At 42.1% G+C, this 23,611-nt stretch overlaps 1 protein-coding gene across 1 annotated transcript in view; it reads right to left on the bottom strand.

The window, feature by feature from the left end:
* The window catches only part of LOC146854044 (alpha-N-acetylgalactosamine-specific lectin-like), a 238,684-nt gene that overhangs the window by 119,577 nt on the left and 95,496 nt on the right, over positions 1 to 23,611 (bottom strand). Inside the window, exon 6 of the mRNA XM_085650490.1 lies at positions 12,018 to 12,090. Coding sequence (XP_085506616.1) covers positions 12,018 to 12,090 — 73 coding nt within the window. The remainder of the gene's footprint in view (positions 1 to 12,017; positions 12,091 to 23,611) is intronic.

A 23,611-nucleotide genomic window follows, 5' to 3' on the forward strand; every position in this document is an offset into this window, starting at 1 on the left:
CACTCTGATTCACTCCTACAATTACCCACGTAGTACCCATGCTGTCCAGCAATCACACTGTCACTCCATTCACTCCTCCAATCATGCAGCCAGTACCATGTCCTTATCTAGTCACTGTGCCAAAACACAAGCACTTAGAATTCACCATGCTGTCAACTTGCAGCACTCTAAGGGCCCGATTCACAGAAATAACTTACGACAAAATCCTAAACTTACTACCATTTTCGTATTCACAGAAGGCACTTACTCGTTTCGGTATTCACAGAAGTTAGGAGTCCTAACTTTAGGACTCCTAAATGCCTTCTGTGAATACCGAAAGTCTTAAAATTAGGATTTTTCTCAGTTTAGGAGTCCTAAAGTTAGGACTCCTAACTTTACTACTACTAAACTGAGAAAAATCCTAATTTTAAGGCTTTCGGTATTCACAGAAGGAATTTAGGAGTCCTAAAGTTAGGAGTCCTAACTTTACTACTACTAAATTGAGAAAAATCCTAATTTTAAGACTTTCGGTATTGCACTTATAATTCACCATGCTGTCAACTTGCAGCATTCTAAGGGCCCGATTCACAGAACTAACTTAAGACAAAATCCTAAAATTACTACCATTTTCGTATTCACAGAAGGCACTTACTCATTTCGGTATTCACAGAAGTTAGGAGTCCTAACTTTAGGACTCCTAAATGCCTTCTGTGAATACCGAAAGTCTTAAAATTAGGATTTTTCTCAGTTTAGGAGTCCTAAAGTTAGGAGTCCTAACTTTACTACTACTAAATTGAGAAAAATCCTAATTTTAAGACTTTCGGTATTCACAGAAGACATTTAGGAGTCCTAAAGTTAGGAGTCCTAACTTTACTACTACTAAACTGAGAAAAATCCTAATTTTAAGACTTTCGGTATACATGGAAGGCATTTAGGAGTCCTAAAGTTAGGACTCCTAACTTCTGTGAATACCGAAATGAGTTAGTGCCTTCTGTGAATACCAAAATGAGTAAGTGCCTTCTGTGAATAACAAAATGGTAGTAAGTTTAGGATTTTGTCTTAAGTTAGTTCTGTGAATCGGGCCCTAAGTATCCAGTCACTATCTATGTACTTGTACAATGACTCTAGCATTAACACATGCAGTGCTACAATCAAATGTGAACTATACATTCAGTCCTCTAACCACCTCCACACTACTGATTCACTCCTCCGGTTACCCTGGTAGTACCCATACAGTCAAGCAATCACACTGTCACTCTCCGTTCACTCCTCCAATCATCCAGCTAGTACCATATCATTATCTAATCACTTCGCCAAAACCCAAGCACTTATAAATTCACCATGCCGTCAACTTGCAGCACTCTAAGTATTCAGTCACTATCCATGTACTTGTACAATGACTCAGGCATTAACACATGCAGTGCTACAATCAAATGTGCCTATCCATGCGGTCCTCCAACTATGTTCACACTATTGATTCACTCCTCCAATTACCCAAGTAGTACCCATGCAGTCCAGCAATCACACTGTCACTCTCCGTTCACTCTTCCAATCATCCAGCCAGTACCATGTCCTTATCTAATCACTGCGCCAAAACCCAAGCACTTATAAATTCACCATGCTGTCAACTTGCAGCACTCTAAGTATCCAGTCACTATCCATGTACTTGTACAATGACTCTAGCATGAACACATGCAGTGCTACAATCAAATGTGAACTATCCATGCAGTCCTCTAACCATTTCCACACTCTGATTCGCTCCTACAATTACCCACGTAGTACCCATGCAGTCCAGCAATCACACTGTCACTCCATTCACTCCTCCAATCATCCAGCCAGTACCATGTCCTTATCTAGTCACTGCGCCAAAACACAAGCACTTATAAATTCACCATGCTGTCAACTTGCAGAACTCTAAGTATCCAGTCACTATCCATGTACTTGTACAATGACTCAGGCATTAACACATGCAGTGCTACAATCAAATGTGCCTATCCATGCAGTCCTCTAACTACGTTCACACTATTGATGCACTCCTCCAATTACCCAAGTAGTACCCATGCAGTCCAGAAATCACACTGTCACTCTCCGTTCACTCCTCCAATCATCCAGCCAGTACAATGTTCTTATCTAATCACTGCGCCAAAACCCAAGCACTTATAAATTCACCATGCTGTCAACTTGCAGCACTCTAAGTATCCAGTCACTATCCATGTACTTTTACAATGACTCAGGCATTAACACATGCAGTGCTACAATCAAATGTGCCTATATATGCAGTTCTCTAACTACGTTCACACTATTGAGTCACTCCTCCAATTACCCAAGTAGTACCCATGCAGCCCAGCAATCACACTGTCACTCTCCGTGCACTCCTCCAATCATCCAGCCAGTACCATGTCCTTATTTAATCACTGCACCAAAACCCAAGCACTTATAAATTCACCATGCTGTCAACTTGCAGCACTCTAAGTATCGAGTCACTATCCATGTACTAGTACAATGACTCAGACATTAGCACATGCAGTGCTACAATCAAATGTGAACTATCCATGCAGTCCTCTAACCACCTCCACACTACTGATTCACTCCACCAATTACCCAGGTGATGCCTATGCAGTCCAGCAATCACACTGTCAATCTCCGTGCACTTCTCCAATCATCCAGCCAGTACCATGTCCTTATCTATTCACTGCGCCAAAACCCAAGCACTTATAAATTCACCATGCTGTCAACTTGCAGCACTCTAAGTATCCAGTCACTATCCATGTTCTTGTACAATGACTGAGGCATTAACACATGCAGTGCTACAATCAAATGTGCACTATCCATGCGGTCCTCTAACTACGTTTACACTATTGATTCACTCCTCCAATTACCCAAGTGGTATCCTTGCAGTCCAGCAATCACACTGCCACTCTCAGTGCACTCCTCCAATCATCCAGCCATTACCATGACGTTATCTAATCACTGTGCCAAAACCCAAGCACTTATAAATTCACCATGCTGTCAACTTGCAGCACTCTAAATATCCAGTCACTATCCATGTACTAGTACAATGACTCAGGCATTAACACATGCAGTGATACAATCAAATCTGCACTATCCATGCAGTCCTCTAACTATGTTCACACTATTGATTCACTCCTCCAGTTACCCAAGTAGTACCCATGCAGTCCAGCAATCACACTGTCACTCTCCGTGCACTCCTCCAATCATCCAGCCAGTACCATGTCCTTATCTAATCACTGCGCCAAAACCCAAGCACTTATAAATTCACCATGCTGTCAACTTGCAGCACTCTAACTATCCAGTCACTATCCATGTACTTGTACAATGACTCGAGCATGAACACATGCAGTGCTACAATCAAATGTGAACTATCCATGCAGTCCTCTAACCACCTCCACACTCTGATTCACTCCTACAATTACCCACATAGTACCCATGCTGTCCAGCAATCACACTGTCACTCCATTCACTCCTCCAATCATCCAGCCAGTACCATGTCATTATCTAGTCACTGCGCCAAAACCCAAGCACGTATAAATTCACCATGCTGTCAACTTGCAGCACTCAAAGTATCCAGTCACTATCCATGTACTTGTACAATGACTCTAGCATTAACACATGCAGTGCTACAATCAAATGTGAACTATCCATTCAGTCCTCTAACCACCTCCACACTACTGATTCACTCCTCCGGTTACCCTGGTAGTACCCATGTAGACCAGCAATCACACTGTCACTCTCCGTTCACTCCTCCAATCATTAAGCCAGAACCAGGGCCTTATCTAATCACTTCGCCAAAACCCAAGCACTTATAAATTCACCATGCAGTCAACTTGCCGCACTCTAAGTATCCAGTCACTATCCATGTACTTGTACAATGACTCAGGCATTAACACATGCAGTGCTACAATCAAATGTGCATATCCATGCAGTCCTCTAACTACGTTCACACTATTGATTCACTCCTCCAATTACCCAAGTAGTACCCATGCAGTCCAGCAATTACACTGTCACTCTCTGTTCACTCCTCTTATCATCCAGCCAGTACCATGTCCTTATCTAATCACTGCACCAAAACCCAAGCACTTATAAATTCACCATGCTGTCAACTTGCAGCACTTCAAGTATCCAGTCACTATCCATGTACTAGTACAATGACTCAGGCATTAAAACATGCAGTGCTACAATCAAATGTAAACTATCCATGCAGTCCTCTAACCACCTTTACACTATTGATTCACTCCTCCAATTACCCAATTAGTACCCATGCAGTCCAGCAATCACACTGTCACTCTCCGTGCACTCCTCCAATCATCCAGACCTTTGCTCTAGGTCATCAGGGTCTCTAAGCGCCAGGATACCCGAGGGGTGATAGCTGCGCTATCCAAATGTTTATACAATACAATACAATACAATACCATGTCCTTATCTAATCTCTGTGCCAAAACCCAAGCACTTATAAATTCAATATGCTGTCAACTTGCAGCACTCTAAGTATCCAGTCACTATCCATGTACTAGTACAAGGACTCAGGCATTAACACATGCAGTGCTGCAATCAAATGTGAACTATCCATGCAGTCCTCTAACCACCTCTACACTACTGATTCACTCCTCCAATTACCTAGGTAGTACCAATGCAGTCCACCAATCACACTGTCACTCTCCGTTCACTACTCCAATCATCCAGCCAGTACCATGTACTTTTTTAATCACTGCACCAAAACCCAAGCACTTATAAATTCACGATGCTGTCAACTTGCAGCACTTTAAGTATCCAGTCACTATCCATGTACTAGTACAATTACTCTAGCATTAACACATGCAGTGCTACAATCAAATGTGAACTATCCATGCAGTCCTCTAACCACCTCCACACTACTGATTCATTCCTTCAATTACCCAAGTAGTGCCCACGCAGTCCAGCAATCACACTGTCAATCTCCGTGCACTCCTCCAATCATCCAGCCAGTACCATGTCCTTATCTAATCACTGCGCCAAACCCAATCACTTATAAATTCACCATGCTGTCAACTTGCAGCACTCTAAGTATCCAGTCACTATCCATGTACTAGTACAATGACTCAGGCATTAACACATGCAGTGATACAATCAAATCTGTACTATCCATGCAGTCCTCTAACTACGTTCACCCTATTGATTCACTCCTCCAGTTATCCAAGTAGTACCCATGCAGTCCATCAATGACACTGTCACTCTCCGTGCACTCCTCCAATCATCCAGCCAGTACCATGTACTTTTTTAATCACTGCGCCAAATCCCAAGCACTTATAAATTCACCATGCTGTCAACTTGCATCACTCTAAGTATCCAGTCACTATCCATGTACTTGCACAATGACTCTAGCATTAACACGTGCAGTGCTACAGTCAAATGTGAACTATCCATGCAGTCCTCTAACCACCTCCACACTCTTATTCACTCCTACAATTACCCAGGTAGTACCCATGCAGTCCAGCAATCACACTGTCGCTCCGTTCACTCTTCCAATCATCCAGCCAGTACCATGTCCTTATCTAGTCACTGCGCCAAAACCCAAGCACTTATAAATCACCATGCTGTCAACTTGCAGCACTCTAAGATCCAGTCACTATCCATGTACTTGTACAATGACTCTAGCATTAACACATGCAGTGCTACAATCAAATGTGAACTATCCAAGCAGTCCTCTAACCACCTTCACACTACTGATTCACTCCTCCAATTACCCAAGTAGTACCCATGCAGTCCAGCAATCACACTGTGACTCTCCGTGCACTCCTCCAATCATCCAGCCAGTACTATGTCCTTAACTAATCACTGTGCCAAAACCCAAGCACTTATAAATTCACCATGCTGTCAACTTGCAGCACTCTAAGTATCCAGTCACTATCCATGTACTAGTACAATGACTCAGACATTAACACATGCAGTGCTACAATCAAAGTGAACTATCCATTCAGTCCTCTAACCACCTTCACACTATTGATTCACTCCTCCAATTACCCAATTAGTACCCATGCAGTCCAGCAATTACACTGTCACTCTCCGTGCACTCCTCCAATCATCCAGCCAGTACCGTGTCCTTAACTAATCACTGTGCCAAAACCCAAGCACTTATAAATTCACCATGCTGTCAACTTGCAGCACTCTAAGTATCCAGTCCCTATCCATGTACTAGTACAATGACTCAGGAATTAACACATGCAGTGCTACAATCAAATGTGCACTATCCATGCAGTCCCCTAACCTCCTCCACACTACTGATTCACGCCTCCAGTTACCCAGGTAGAACCCATGCAGTCCAGCAATCACACTGTCACTCTCCGTTCACTCCTCCAATCATCTAGCCAGTACCATGTCCTTATCTAATCACTGCGGCAAAACCCAAGCATTTTTAAATTCGCCATGCTGTCAACTTGCAGCACTCTAAGTATCCAGTCACTATCCATGTGCTAGTACCGAGACTCAGGCATTAACACATGCAGTGCTACAATCAAATCTGCACTATCCATGCAGTCCTCTAACCACCTCCACACTACTGATGATTGACTCCTCCAATTACCCAGGTTGTAGCTATGCAGTCCAGCAATCACACTGTCACTCTCCGTGCACTCCTCCAATCATCCAGCCAGTACCATGTCCTTATCTAATCAGTGCACCAAAACCCAAGCACTTATAAATTCACCATGCTGTCAACTTGCAGCACTCTAAGTATCCAGTCACTATCCATCTGCTAGTACAATGACTCAGGCATTAACACATGGCAAGTACACAGGAGGTCATCCTCATTACAGGGGTACTCCATCGCATAGTGTTCCCTAGTGTATGTATCTGTTTTCACTGTATTCTAAGTGTCATTTAGCATAGCAGCGGCTGTGGTCCTGGTTAGTCAGAGTCAGTTACCACCAATACCCATCTCTAAAAAGTTGGGGGCCCAGGAGGACTTTCTGCTTCTCTGTTGGTTCTTTCAGCACATCTCTTGCTTCATCCTGCACTTTTCTTCGTCTTTCTGGACTTCTGTTGCCTCTTTCTGCATCTGTCTTGCTTCTTGCTTCGCTTTTCTTCCTCTTTCTTCACATGTCCTTACTTTGTAGGCATAGTTAGAAATTAGCATTTAAAAAACCATTGAAATACACTAAAAAACATAGGTTTCAGGCACGTTATAGTTAGAAATCAGCATTTAAAAAACCATGGAAATTCACTGAAAATAATCATAGGTTTCAGGCACGTTATAGTTATAAATTAGCATTTAAAAAACCTTAGAAATTCACTGAAAAAACCATGGGTTTCAGGGACGTTATAGTTAGTTGGACATTTCACTCGTACAAAACCATAGAAATTCCCCCGTTATAGTTAGTTCAGCTAACTATAACTCGCGCCCCCGCAATGCACTGCTGATGACGTCACATATTATATCATTCATGACATGGTCAGTGACATCACTGATGACATCACAGATGACATCTCAAATGACATCACTGATGACATCATCCACGTGAAAATCTGATCCACCTCCTCACACTGTAATATAACCTTTGATACACCCACTCTACCAGTTACTACATACACACTCACTGATTCCTAAGTCTACATACACATCCACTCATTCACCCATAGAATCTCTCATAGATGTAGTCACTCTTCAATACAACACTATCATAAGCACTCATACATCTGTACAGACACTCACACACCACCACTCAGCCAGAGTTACTCACACGCCTGGTCAGTCATTCAAAGAATCAATCACACTTCCATTTACTGACCTATACAGTTATACACACACCACATCAGTTATTCAAACAGAAACAAATGCATTCTTACTCTTTTCTGCAATCACTGATACAAGTACACACGCATCCATGCAGCCACTCTCACAATCACTGACTCTCATGTATAGTCATTTATATACTTCAACTTTAACATACACTTCCTTTTATATATGTAGTTACTTGGACATGTAACATTGAGACATCCATTCTCTCACCAACACACCATACACACAATCATGCTCATACAGCTGTTTCCACATGCACTCTTGAACCCATACACAAAGTGAATCAACCACTAAAACATCTATGCACAGACTGACACACCTCCCACGCACCCACACACACACCCAGGCACCCATACAGATACTCAGACAACCAACAAATAACCATATAGATCCTCATTTACCTACTCACCAACCCATGCAACCGCTTACGCACCAACTGACAAACTAAACTGTGTGAATGTCTGTATCAGTCATTAACCCATGCATTCAGTAAGACACATGTAATCACTCACTTAAACAGTCAGTCACACACCTACTAAATCCTCCATCCAGACACTTATACACCCAATCATTCTTCAATACACCTTTTCATATATATAATACATATTTAAACTTTATAGAAACACACATTCACTGGATGTTGTCATCAGTGATGTCATCAGTGATGTCATTTGAGATGTCATCAGTGATGTCATCAGTGATGTCACTGACCATGTCATGAATGATGTAATATGTGATGTCATCAGCTGTGCATTGCGGGGGTGCGAGTTATAGTTAGCTGAACTAACTATAACGAGTGAAATGTCCAACTAACTATAATGTCCCTGAAACCTATGGTTTTTTCAGTGAAGATATATATATATATATATATATATATATATATATATATATATCAGCTCGGTGGGGAATGTCCATAAAGCAAACCGCACTCAGACAAGGAGATGCTTCCCCAAAGCTTTATTAATAGGTATGAGGAGTCAGTATCACCAGAAAAATGTTAGCATCAGGCCGCAGTCCGCGTTTCGAGTTGACTCTTCCAAGGAAATGCAGCCTACGAGCGCTTGGATGGCCCCGCCTCTTATGTAGATGCTTCTATCGCCTGCCGAAATCGGCACTCTGTATGAATGGCATTGCATTGTGGGAGACAGAGTCATAAATTATAATACACAAATGGAAGCGCTTGTAAATAATTGCCAATACAAGCTCAGCTTGAGCCCCGGTGAACTCGACTGTTCTAATCCTTGTTCGTTTCCCCACAAGACAGAGCCCTGTATTCAGACGGCCCGTGGCCCCCCGTGCATGGGGTGGTGCAGGTTCAGCGGCAGGACGGCCGCTTAATATATCAGCTTGGTGGGGAATGTCCATAAAGCAAACCGCACTCAGACAACAAGAAGCTTCCCCAAAGCTTTATCAATAGGTATAAGCAGTCTGTATCACCAGAAATTGTTTAGCATCAGGCCGCAGTTCGACGCGTTTCGAGTTGCCTCTTCTTCCAAGGAAATGCAGCCTAAGAGCACTTGAATGGTTCCGCCTCTTATGTAGATGCTTCTATTGCCTGCCAAAATCGGAGCTATGTATGAATGGCGTTCCATTGTGGGAGACAGAGTCATACATTATAATCCACAAATGGAAGCGCTTGTAAATAATTGATTCCACAGAGTGAAACATCAATGCGTTTCAGTTGTTACCTCATGGCCTTGTTCATGATATCGTGCCATATTCAGATTTCAATTTAAGTACTTAAAAAATTGCAGATGCATCGGCATAGACATAGAAAGATGACATTCACTGTTTACAGTTGTACATGATACAAGCTCATTGTAAAAAACGTTGTGGCCATCTTGAAGTGCATTCACATTACTTCAAATGCAATTGATTGAATGAGGAAAATTCCCAATGTAATACAACTTTTTCTTGCATTGATACTTTTCTTTCCAATACTCAATTTCTAGTTGAATATTTTGTTTAATGTGCATTCAGTACATGTTTTATACAGTTAGCGACCACATTTTCTAATGTACTTTCCTGATCATCATCAACTTTAACACCATAGGTCCAGATATCATTTTAATCACAAATGTTCTAAAAATGCTAGTGCTTAAAATTAATAAAGTGCCAGTGCTCCAATGTGCAATCTTAATACTTATCTAAAATGCTTGGTCGTTCTTAATAAAATTTATATCAATCCCTGGGATCAATGCCCAATGCCTGATAGAGATAATTTTTATCAGTGTTATTACTTTACATGAATTCCTTTAGAAAAACTACCATTTTGTCTTACGTGCTCTGTGCTTATTTCCTAAAGTACAAGTGTGTATTCTCTTACTTGTGATTCGGTGCTAAAAATAATTCATGACTTATCTTATGTTGCTCTTACTGATGAAAATACTTTGGGAGAATACATTACATTTTATTTAATACAGGCATGTAAATAAATCCTCATCTAGATTAAAACCATATGGTTCATTAGCATGAAGTTCCAGGATGTAAAAAGTTTCTAATTTTCTCAATTCTCTCTTCCTGTCCCCTCCTCTCCTTCACTTAGGCACTTGAGCTGGGCAACTATATGTCATGGATGTTGGGTCACTTTGATGTTCTTTTTCAAAGTGCCTTGCTATTGGATAGCCTCTATCCCTATTAATGATGGCCCTCCTGTGCTGCAATATTCTTTTATGGACAGGTAATATAGTACTCCCTACATATACTTGCCTACACAAGCACCTTAAAATGTAGGTCACAAAGCTTGATTTCACGATAAAACCCCTTTGATTTTCATTGTTTTCTTAAAAGTAGTCTGCAAAATGACAGGTTTTCCCCATGTTGGCAAGCCTTGCACTTCATACATTTATAAAAACCTTCCTGCTGTGTAAGCCAAGTTTGCTGTGGGGCCGTCCCTCCATACTCGCTTCTCATTAAATAGTCTCTCAGGGACTTAGATTTTCTATAAGTGATTTCTGGTCTCTTTTCCACTTCCTGCCCCAGTATCAGGTCTTCTACAATAAAGTGCCAGTGCTTGTTTAAAACCTGTCTCATCAACTTGTGTCTCACATTTTACGTTGTTATAAATCTGTGTGTGCTATTTTGACCTTTGTTTTTCCTTAATGTTGTTCTAGAGGGTTTGAACATCACCTCCTCTCTATTAAGATTTCTTGCTTTTTTAGATGCTGTATCCAGACTGTTAATCGAGTACCCTCTTTTGATAAATCAATGTTTCATATCCTGCTCTACTTGGTCATACTCACGAAGGGTGCTACATGCTCTTCTAGCTCTGGAAAATTCCCCAAAGGGGATATTCCTGATAAGGGGTGTATGGTGAGCACTATCTGCATGTAAGATAGTATTTCCAGCAGTAGGTTTTCTAAGAATCGTACTCTCCAGTTTCTCCCCTTCCACACATATCCTGGTGTCTAAGCACTCTATTGATTGTGTACTTTTATGGACCACAAAATTCAGGTTCAGGTCAATGTTATTCAGCTCATTGATGAATTGATCCACCTCTGCCTCCATGCCCTGCCGCAACACGAAGACATCATCAATAGCTCTAGACCAAATCAGACTCTTCTCTGACCAGTGTTCAAGTACTTAGCCCCCAAGCCCCTGCTCCTCCCACCAGCCCAGATGTAAATTAGCATAACCGGGGGCAAAGAAGGTACCCATGGCCGTTCCTTTTTCCTGTTGGAACAGTTCCTTCTCAAACAGGAAAATATTCCTGGTTAGACACCATTCCATAATTGCAATGATCATTTGATTATGATTGACAATATATATATCAAGCAATCCCTTTAGTGCACTTCACGCTATGCAGGACACATACTCCACGAATTGATGTGCACAAAATTCGAGTTTATTTAATCTTCACCCAGCACTGCTCATTACGCATTTTGACTACCAGCTGTATCCTCGATCACATGGTATATATATATATATTATCTACTGGTGGTCGCCAGTAGATAGTTATAGTTAGGACCGAGTTTCCATAGGAAATCTCAAAATTCTATTTTGAATAACTTTGGCGCCGGTTGACGAATCCTCGCGAAATTTTCAAAACTAATGGGGCGCTCCGCTCAGCCCCTACCCTGAAAGTCTCGGGGTGATTCGTCAAGCGGGGGCCGAGAAAAAAGGGGGTCCCAAAACGCGTTTTCCCCATGTATTACGATGACTATAGCACACTGCACAAAGATTTTAGAGTTGTGCCTTGAAGTATATTTATAATATCTGGAATGCTTTATATATGAGAGAATCTTACCGAATCGCGAGGTTATATTTACAGACATAAGGAAAGGTTTTTCTCAAAGGATAAGTATTCCAGGTCATGTGTCCTAGAGCAAAGAGAAGACATGACAAGTGTTGCATCACTGTTTTTGTTATATTGTGTTAGGCATCCTTAACAAAAGTAATTTCTATCAACATTTTCCATTTTCAGTACTAATAAAGATAAAGATATTCAACAGACAGAGTAATACAATAAAGGTTTAATGGATGCAATCAGTCAAACATGTACTTGTTTTTATGGGTTTGGGCTGGTATAGGACTTAAACATATGCCCTAGATTATAAGGGCATGAGTAAACTATCCTTTTTCCATATGCACTATTGTATTAAAAGGACAATACAATATTGAATAATAGCACTGTGATAAGATACATGTACATGTTATATCATTTGGCAATTAAATATTAATGAAATTATAGCATTCACGATAATAGCATTAACAAAGTGTTAACAAACTACACATTTAAAATGTGCAATTCCAAAACATTAAATGGACAGCTCAGAAGTGTCCTTCCAACATTAGGTGATTTAATTCTCCTAGTAAATTTGGAGGAGTGAGGAGTAAATTAATTTTAAGAATTCAATATATTTTTATCATATTATGTTCTTATAACTAAAAACTTTGTAAAAATATACCAGCACAGCACATGTATGGCATGTTTTTCGACATGACAAACATAAATCATCAACTCTATCATCAAACTTAAGTAATTTACTATTTATACTTCATAATGGATAATAACAAAAAACATTTTATGAGTTTTCATGAATCAGTAAGCCAACAAGCAGACAGATTTCTCTCCCCAATGTTTATTTTGGAGATTTAGGACCCGATTAAAATGTTTGCATATTTTGGGATCTGTGCTGGCCTGACAGAGAGCTTTATGTCAGCTGCCCTGAACAGAACAAAAGTACAATAGACTGTGCACCCTTTATAAAATAGATAGTTTGTGTACTTACACTACCAGCCTCAAGTCAGTACATCGGTGTAAGGTTTCTTCCGGTGAAGCCATTGGAGAACCTGAGTGCAGAAACATGACAGTCTGTCTGACACTAAAGGGAGTGGGTGGATCACCAGTTTACTAGAATGGGTACTCTGCCACATTTGTTGTAGAGTTCCCTATTTGCCAAACTCTAGCCTAGTTTCACCAATAAGGAACTCTGCAACAAATTTGGCACAGTATAGTGTCTGCTAAACTGAGCATACACTAAGTCAGATAGAACATCAGGTTTTTAATGAGTTCTGGTTAATATTTGGTAAGATAGTTCTTTATACATAAATGAAGATTTAGAAATAGTAGCCCATTCCCAAAAAAAATGGAATTTTTGTTGAAAAAAGAAAGAATTTTCTTCGATCATTCATAAAAACAGCATTGTATCATTTCATTTAATAAATGTCAAATGGTTTCAAAGAACATAAAATAAAGGTCCATAAATACCTGATATATGCTTGCAGATTTGGTCATGAGGTCTTACTTTAGACCTAGGCTCAATCTTTGCTTATGAGTTCTTTAAGTTGGTGTGCAAATTGCGCTAACCTAGCCAGTTCCATGATGATCTCTAATTTAAAGAGAAGCTTCATTGAATCTAAGCCGGTACGGATGCCATATTTTAATAACAGGAGTTTTAGTAAAGTGCAACGTGCATGTCTCAGTTCAGGGCAGATACAAACTAGGTGGGCCAGAGACTCCTCAAACTGATGGCACAGTCTGCAGGTGGGATTTCCAGTGGGTGTTTATGTCTCCTATTGCCATAACCATGAGTCTGACTGAAAGGATTTGCTTTAGAATTGATTTGTTCAGAACTGAGTCAAGGTATGGCTGCCTCAGTTTGTCATTCTGTATCTGGCTAAAATCCCAAAGTTGCTGCTAGAGGACTCTATTGATTTGATAATATTCTTACTTGTTTCCTTAAAATTGTTCTAAGCAGACCCGGTTGATGAATAAAGTGACCTCATTCGGACAAAATCTCAGTGACAGCAATTGATAGAGCATCTGCCCAAGGACTTTGGCCTTTTGCAAAAATTTATTTTAGGAATGCTTTCATTGTGTGTGGAGGGGCAGCACATATCTCTCGATAATAGTGGATAACCGATGACCGATGACCAGTGTTCTTAAAATTGTTTACTTAGTCACAATTCCAGCCATACTAGAGCATTCCTGGTGTGGGCTGGTATCTGGAAAATCAGTTTGAATGCTCAGCAGTTGGCAGACTCCATGATGTTAATTATGGCCCCAGGAAAGACTAGTTGCCCGTAAGCAATTGAAGGAATTAGCTTGGCTTTTATAACCTTTCGAAGAGGCTCAGTTGTTAGACTACACAATTTAGAATTGAGTTTGCAGTGGTCATACGTCGCCGCCTTGGCTTTAGATTCTATGGATGCAATGTGTGCTTTCGGCTTGAGTTGCTTCTGATCCATACCCTCAGGTTGTTATACTTGGTTGTTGTAGATATTTATAGGTTGCCAATTTTCCACAGATGTTTAAGTTTGTTAACATGTTTTTCAAAGATGACTACCTTTGTTTTACTAGCATTTGCTGTCAATTCATTTTCCTTATTGTAAATACTTAGTGCATCCAGTGCTCTTTTCTGGCCCGACTTTGTGTGGTCCATTAAGACCATGTCATCAGCATATTGCATTAACAACAGTCTGGTCGTCCCATTTTTGGGTTCTAACAGGTTGGCTTTTTATATTGTTTTGACAAGATCTGCAGTATATAAATTAAAAAGTAACAGTGCCAATATGCAGCCTTGTTTCAACCCTTGGTCCGTGTATATCTTCCTTGTGGCTCTATTCCGGTTAGTTTGATGCGTACCAAGGTTCTGGTGTAGAGGGCAATGATGGCATTCAGCAGCCTGATTGGGATCCCCCAGTTTTGTAATTTTCACCAGAGTAAGTTTCTGTTGACACATTCACCGAGTAGTCAATAAAGCATGCAAAAAGGGGGCACTGTTTTTTCCGGGTGAACTGTTCTACCAGGTATGCTAGGGCTAGAATGTTATCCAATGTTGATGCTTCTGCTGTAAAGTCATATTGACAGACTGGTAGTATTCCATCCTCATTAGCCCAGTTTTGTAGATCTTGTAGAAGCAGACTTACGTATTCCTTTGCCTCGATATCCAGGAGGGCTATCATCCTGTAGTTGGTTGGATCTACTCTGTCGCCTTTTTTATGGATTGGTTGTAGTTGGGAGCCTTTCCAGGCTGTATGAACTATTGAGTTAGTCATACAGAACTTGTATAGCGGGGTAAGTATTGTTGCCCAAAATGAGGAGTCCTCTTTGAAAAGTTGTACAGGAAGGTCGTTGGGGCCCGGAGCTTCGTTGCTTCTGATGTTCTTTAATATTATTAGCACATGGTTGTACACATCAAGAGGTTCACTTGCTTCTTCCGTGGTTGTTTGATTTACCAAGTTTTTGATACCGGTGACATTGAGCAGGCTGGTGCTTGTGAGTGGTCTTTGATAATCTAGAGGGGTGTTGTGAGAAGACTTACAGTAGAGTTTTTTCACATGGTTGATCCATGTGTGACTTGGAACTTCGTTTCACCGGTCATGACCGTGCCCAAGCAGCCTGTTGATATATAGCCAAAATTCTGCTAAAGAAATTTGCATGGAATAAACCTGAGAAGCAGTTCAAGTGGAAGTGATAATTTTCAATTATAAATATTTTATAAAAGCATTTAGGGTAGGTTGTCTTTCCAAAAATTAATTTTACTTATTTATAGTACCAAATCTTGAAGAAGAAACATTGTCACTGTTATGTATTTTAGAAAAATACATTCTTCCCATAAATCCCAAGTATACTTAATTAATAAGAGTGTCTTTAGAAGGATTAATGTATTTTTCAAAATTAACCATCTTGGAGTGTTATTGTGAATGTGATAAACTGTAATGTCCTGTAGTTGGTCCCATCATATACATACAGATTACATACATTTTGTCCCATCCACACAACATAACGGTCTTACTTCTGTCTCTCCGACATCAGGCTTTTGGTACCATATCTTAATCCCTCTACCTGATGTACATAAACATGTCCCCATGCACGATAGATTTATTCTGTATAAGGGTCACTACTTTTATTCATCCATGGCCAACAGCCAGCTGTGCATTATCATGTTTGCGCAGAAGAGGATTAGTAGGGGATTAGCAAATGTTTTCAAAACATATTGATTCTAGAAAAAACCCTGGAATTACTACTTTAGTATACAAGACTTTCCCTCCCCCTTACAAAATAGAGGAGAATTCCTTCCAGGCTGGACCGAGACTCTGCAGGCTGATCCTTCGACAGGCAGTTATCTGACATCCTTTGCGGGGTGCCATCCTAGATGCAGAGACAGGGTCCTTCAATCAGGGGAGGGGTTTGCACTTCCCCTGTGGTTTCTGGTCTCCATTAGGCTCCATTAGGACATATCCTAATATTTACATACACAGGCTGCACCCACATACCTATGCCAGGTACATTTAGGTAGTCTTTGCGTCGTAGAAGTATGCCAATGCTATTGTTTTCTATAATCTGCTTTTACTTAAAGTAAAAAGTAACTTAATTGGGTTCCATGGACCGCAAAAGTTTGACAGACATACATAATGGTTTAAAAAGGAATTTTATATCAAGTTTGTGCAGTAGCATAAATAAAATCAATAAAAACACACATTTCATAGAATTTGAGCAATTTGTATTTTCCAAAGGAAATTAATCCCACATTCCCATTGCCCAGAACATCAGGCCATACTATCGATCGTCTAATTTCATCAATATAAATGATTGTGATATAAAAAGTTAAAAAATAAATTAAAAAGCCTGTTTATCTATTGTGACTCATATTGTTTTCTTATTGACAATGCAGCTTTAATATAGTTGGTGACATGAGTGCAAATAGAAACAGTAGACAAAGAGTGCAAAAAATTAATACCATCCATGTCTTTACAGGGCCAAATTTCTCTCAAAATTGGGATTAAAAATTGTACCCTCAGCTCTTTATAAAGAGGGAAAAAGAGCATAAAGTGCAAAGTGCTCTGAGCTGCCAGATTGTCACATGGGCAAGGGATACGTTTATCAACCCATCCTGACTGTGTAGGAAATTCCACTAGAAAGTTCAAAGTGCATAAGCAGAGTCTAGTCATAAATAATCTTGTCCGTAAATTGGTGGTGAAAGATAGTTAAAATTGCTGTTGTAAACATGGGGGACCTGGCACTACCAATTGTTGGCAGTGCATATGTGCCTCAGAGTAATGTGCCTATTTTATGATGGTTTTTGCAGTTGTATAGATAATAGCAGGATTATCATAGTAGTGCCCCAGACCAGTCTCATGGAATTCTTATCTCACAAATCGAAGCCAAGATGGATGCAGTCCTTGATGACTTCCCTTGAGAACATTAAGTCCTCAGACAGCCAAATTTGGCCCAGAGAAGCAAGGGGCAATATCAATTCGATCCTCTTTGTTATCCAGCCCTACCTCAGAGTGACAAAAAATGTGGGGGCGCTCTTTGTAATCATCAATAGTCTTTTTATGAATTTATTTTCTATAACTTGTAAGTGACAGCTTTTATGATGACCCCACACTCCTGCCCCGTAAGATGCAACAGATAAGCATTTTGCTTTATACAGGGAAATCAACTTTGTTACCGGTTTATGCCTTAAATTACAGGCAAAGTGGAATAAACTTGCTACTACCAGGCTAGTATGTTATACCCTTGTAGTGATAAGAGAGTCCCAGTTCATTTTATAATTAAAAATGTTCCCCAAACATGTCAAGTTGGGAAAATTATCAATGGTCTTACCCCTTACAGCAAATTTTCTTTGTTTGGTTGGTTTGGGGCCACACACCATGCGATTTAATAAAATGACTTTTTGCTGACATAAAATCTGTAAAAGCGTTCAGAGATTTTCGGAGGCTGTTGGCTGTCCAGGCCATTAACACAGTGTTGTCCGCATCTGACAACAGTGGGACTGGATTGCCTCCTATATTATGGAAATCAAGTTCCTTCTCTATTAAAAATGCCTCTAGGCAATTAGTGTACAATAAAATGAGAAATGGAGCTAATATGCACCCCTGCTGAACACCTTCTGTGGAGACAAGATGCCTAGTCTCCTCCCCCCGCGGGCATATTGTATGGCAACAGTGGTGTACGCATGAAGCCTGCGCAAGAGGGAGTAGAGAGCTTCTTCGATATCCATTTTCTCCATTTTACCCCACAATTTCGCCCGATTGACAGGGACAAAGGCACTGGACAAGTCCATGAAGGCTAGGTGGATAGAGCCCCACCTGGCCTTCATGTACTTACCCATAATCAGAGACAGATTGAGGCACAGTTCTGTGGTGCCTATCCCCCTCCCAAAACCATGTTGCATTTTTGATATGATCCCAGTGTTACTCGCCCAGGTCTCAAGAAAGGCAAGAATGAACCTCCCCAGTACTTTTACAGTGGCATCGATAAAGGGAAATCGGCCTGTTACAGGGGAGGTCATTCTTGTTGGCCTTTTCATACACTGGGACCACAATGGCCTCCTTCCAGGATGTTGGGATGGGGCCAAGCACCACTGCTTTGAAAACATTAGTCAACAGGGGTGCCCAAAGGTTGAGATGACTTTTGAACAGGTTTTACAGCACTGCCGGGCACACTTGTCGCTATTAAGACTTCTCAGAATTATTTGACTGGAGTCTACCACTACCCCTATTGTGGGGCCTAGTGTTCCATATACATTTGGAGTCTTTAAACTTGATGCTTTGCATATTATTACCAGCAATATTTAGCCCTGATGAAGTTCCTTTGAAAGGAACGAAACATGTTGGTTGATGCCCTATCATTTGTGTCACTAAGAAGAACAAAAGAAACTGAAAAGACCATGGAATATGATTTGGATTAAATATGACCGAGTAATGGGATTCCCAAGCTTCCACCAGAATCAATGAGTCCACACGCCTAGCCTCATCCGAGAATAGGAGGTGATTTATGACCTCCCAAAAACTTTTGGTATCTTTTAGCGCACTGGCTCTTTCCAGATCTTTCAAGCCTAGCCTTCTCAATTCTTCATTCCTTTGATTGATAGTATTTTTATAAGCCTATCTTGCACTTTTAATTTGATTTTTGTCACGGGGGTTCGCGTGGAGGGCTTTTTTAAGATTCTTTTGGGATCTGGAACACAGCGTTAAACCACCTCATCTCCTGGACTTCCCTACTCTGTGCTGACCTTGTTAGGCATTCATCTTCATCCACACAGATCGATTTGAAGTCCTGTATACCCTCATCGGGGAAAGAATCATGTTGGAGGCATCTCAAGAGAGGGTTTAAGTTTGCCTTGATGGTTTTCTCCTCAAATTGAACAGGATTTATTTTGCCCCATTTCAATCTCAACTCTTTATTGGGGTTACACTGAATGGGGCAACCTTCTCCCTTCCCTTCCTGGGCTTTTATACTGAGGGAAACAGTGATGGGATTATGGTCGCTAGCATTCTTTGGTTTCACCTCAAAGTTACAAGCAAGGGGGGCAAACTTTCTTGATATGAACATAAAATCAATAGTACTTTCCCTACCTTCTCCAACATAACTAAGGCACTTTAATAAGGAGCTACTGACCAGGGTATCAGTTGGACACAGGTCATTTTAAATGATAATAAAATGTAAAGCCTTGCCCTGTGGTGTATGAATTAAATGTGGCTGAGGTTGACCCTCTATATTCAGCAGCCCACAAACTCGTTTGGTACTATGCAAACAGGTGGTACAATTGAAATCCCATACCCAGAGGGTACACAAGGGCTGCCACCTCCCTGCTAACTTATTGATTTCCGCCTGAAGGGCTTCGATAACTTAACAGCTATTTTTGTTTAAAAAATTGTAACACCAATTGACCAATAGTAACTTAACCCGAATCAGGTTGGAGATCGAAATAAGTTGATACCATGGCGAAGTGTTTACAACCCATGCTTGAATAGACCTATATTTAACCAAGATCAGTGTCACCAGCCCTTCTTTTGCCCTCCCTGCCAGTGAAGGAGTTGTGTGGACAATAAAAGAGCAATAACCATCCAGCACAATATCAACTTTATGCCATGTCTCCTGAATACAGATGATATCAAAGGCCTTAATGTACTCTAGCCATTCCTCATTTAATAGTTTCCGATAGATGCCTGCGATATTCCAGGAAATAATTTTAAATGGAAATGTCATGTGTTTCTGGTTTGCCGTGTCCACCCGAGTGCAGTTAGTGACAGGCCTAATGTGCGTGGTTACTGGGTCAAGCTCCCCTCCAAGGTTGTAAATGGGGAATGAAGTAGGTGGGCAAATATAGGTCTCCAATTCCTTTATATTGTTACCAGTACTAATGGTGTTTTGCAAAAGTGGACCCGGTAAGTCTTCAGCATACCTATTGTCAAGGACAATATTAATAGCATTTGAGTCTCTCCCAGGGTCAATATTTTGGAAACGTATTCTTTCCAATTCGACTAGTCCACCAGATTGCACAGGTAGTCAGTCTATTTCTGTCAAGCCAGAGAGAGCCTGAAAGCGGTTAGGGTGATGAAATGAGAGAGGCTGGGGGAGGGAGTATCTGTTCTGAGCTAGCCATAAGCTGTTGTCTCTTAATGGTCCCTGTTAGGGGGGATAGTAGAAGCCCAATGGACGAGACTTTAGCTGATCAGTGGGGGAGTCTCTAAGGTATTCCAAAACAAGATGTAAGCACATACTATTGTTAAAATTAAGCGCTACACAGGACCCTTCCATACATTTAACTGTTTTACCCAACCAGGTCACCCATTGTTGCATAATAATGTGTTCAGGCCAGTTTGTCTGCGATGGGATTTCCCTAGTGCACCAATGAGCAGACTTGTTAATGCGGCTCTGACAACTTTATTGTTGGCGAGGGTGGAGATAAGGAATCCCTTGTCAAGATCAGTTAATAAGGTGTGCCATCTGGGGGTAAGTTTATGGTGTTATTTGTCCCACGCCAAGTTAAGATACGAGGCACGAGACATTTGTATGGGTGTTTTCTTGTAACTGATTCCCCCACTACGGAAGCCACAACTTGACTGATTTGTGGCACCTTGCCCCAACCTACAATTGTCCCCATTGGAGATTCCATCCGATCCAGATGCCCATGGTGGCGGTACTGTTACATTTTTATTGGGATTATGCGGAAGTAAGGGGGAGCTCATGGGTTGTTGCCTGATTATATATAAGAGATGCCCCACTTGTAGGGACCACCCCACCCACAGGGGCACTAAAAAGAGCATCAGCTTGCCTTTCGTCTGTGCAGCTTGGTGGAATGGTCATGCTATTTTGCTTTTCGGGTGCCACTAATTTCTCTGAGGCCTGCAATAGTCGGTGAATGTGCTCCTCTATGCAAACTAGGTGTAATTTAATTGGTTCCAAAGCTTCTAGCCCTACTTTGCTGACTTTATCATTCAATATGTCCATTTCAGTCTGTGTAATAATATTTCTTCCACCGTTACGGGGTCTGCCGGTGTTCCCTAGGGGGTGAGCTTGTTTAGTTCTCTTGACCCTTGGAGATTGGCCCTTTAGTCAGTGGAAAATCCCTGCCAGTTCAGGACGCTTCCTCTTCCCTCATGTTGTGCTCTCAGACCCCAATTTTCCAGTGGATAGTTGCGTGGTAGGCTCCTCTCCCTCGTGTGTAACACCTCGGTCACCCTGACTCATGAATTATAACAGTGGGTGAAAGTGGAGCTTTGGCTCCCTGTTCAAGATTTGTTTCAACTGAAACTGGGTTGAAATCACCAGTGGCAGGGACAAATTCGATGGACAAATCAGGAAGTGGGATTAATGAAAGTCTTCGTTCTGCCAGTTCTATTTCCTTATTGATAGCCCCTACAGCCTTTTGCAGGAAGCCATCTAAGGAAGTGTCAGTGGTTTTAGCAGCAGTCATGGCTTTCCATTTTTCCATGGTGCAGGGTGCTTTGTGTCTTTTTTACCTTTGCGCAGCACCTCCCCACTGGAACTTGACTCCTTTATCCTGATGTGTGGCCTGGAAAAGCCAAGAGGGTGGGCCCAGCCCAGCCTCCTTCGAGCTCTGACGGGCAAAGGGTGCCCGGGTGGGTCCCGCACTGCAGGAGTGTTGGACCCTTTTTCTACACCTCCAGTTGCAGCAGGTGATTGTCAGTAGCCTTGTGCCATGAAAGGATGCTGGGCAGTATGGTTCTCCGGTCCCCAGTAGATGGCAGTTTGAGTTCTGCACTGTGGGAGTGTTGGGCCCTTTTTCTACACCTCCAGGTGCAGCAGTTGATCATCGGCGGCCTCACCCCGCAAAGTATGCTGGGCAGTGTGGTTCTCTGGGCTCGCTAGCTGGCAGTTTAGGTTCCACACTGCGGGTGTGTTGGGCCCTTCTTCTACATCTCCAGGCGCACCAGGTGATCGAGGGCGGCCTCGCCCCGCAAAGGATACTGGGCTGTGTGGTTCTCTGGCCCCCGATAGCTGGCGGTCTGCGTCCATCGCCGTAGGAGTGTTGGGATCTTTTTCTGTGCCTCTTGGTGCAGCAGGTGATCGTCGGCAGCTTCGCGCCGCAAAGGATGCTGGGCAGTGGGGTTTGCGTCCTGCGCTTCCGAAGTGTTGGGCCCTTTTTCTATGCCTCAAGGCGCAGCAGGTGATCGGTGGTGGCCTCGCGCCGCAAATGATGTCAGGCAGTGTGGTTCTCTGGCCCCCGGTAGCTGGCGGTCCACGCCCCGTGCTGCAGGAGTGTTGAGTCATTTTTTACACCTCCAGGCGCAGTAGGTGATCTTCTGCGGCCTTGTGCCACTAAGGATGCTGACCAGGGTGGTTCTCTAGGCCCCAGTAGCTGGCGGCTCGAATCCTGCGTAGACCTGGGTGAAAATTTCGTTCAGTTCGCGGAAATTGCGATAATTTGGCATTTTCGCGTTCCGCGGAGAGCGCGAAAATGGCAAAATTTCCGCTTTCCGCAGCTTGGCGATAATTTGTTTCTTGCTCGCGCTGTAAAATAATACATTCTCGCGCGCGCGCGATCACCTTACCTGAATCCCTGCGTTCGCCGACAAGTTTTCTTGATCCGGTCACGTTCTCCATGAGATGATGTATTGTTTTTAGCCATTTGCGCTGTCTCGCGACAGTTCGCGCCCGCAGTGACATCATGCGTCGCGCGATCACGTCTTTCTTCTCGCGATCATGCACCACGAGACAACTCAAAACAAGATGGCCGCGCCAGCGAGCAACCACATGGGTAAGTTGGCGACCCGCAACCATGCAGAAAATCTCGCGAACATGCTGGAAAAAAACATCCGCATCTTCGCGATATTTCTGCTTGTTTGCGATAATTTTAAACATTTTCGCGATAATTTGCGGAAGTGGATTTCGCAAATTCCGCCCACCCCTAATCCTGCGCTGCAGGAGTGTTGGGCCCTTTTTCTATGCTTCAGGCGCAGCAGGTAATCGTCTGCACCCTCCCACCACAAAGGATGCTGGGCAGTGTGGTTCTCTGGTCCCTCAGTAGCTGGCAGTTCGCGTCCTTCGTTGAGGGAGTGTTCGGCCTTTTCTCTATACCTCCAGGCACAGCAGGTGATCGGCAGTGGCCTCGTGCCACAAAAGATGCTGGGCAGTGTGGT

The sequence above is a fragment of the Triturus cristatus genome, chromosome 4_1 (assembly GCF_964204655.1).
Source record: "Triturus cristatus chromosome 4_1, aTriCri1.1, whole genome shotgun sequence".
Lineage (NCBI taxonomy): Eukaryota > Metazoa > Chordata > Amphibia > Caudata > Salamandridae > Triturus > Triturus cristatus.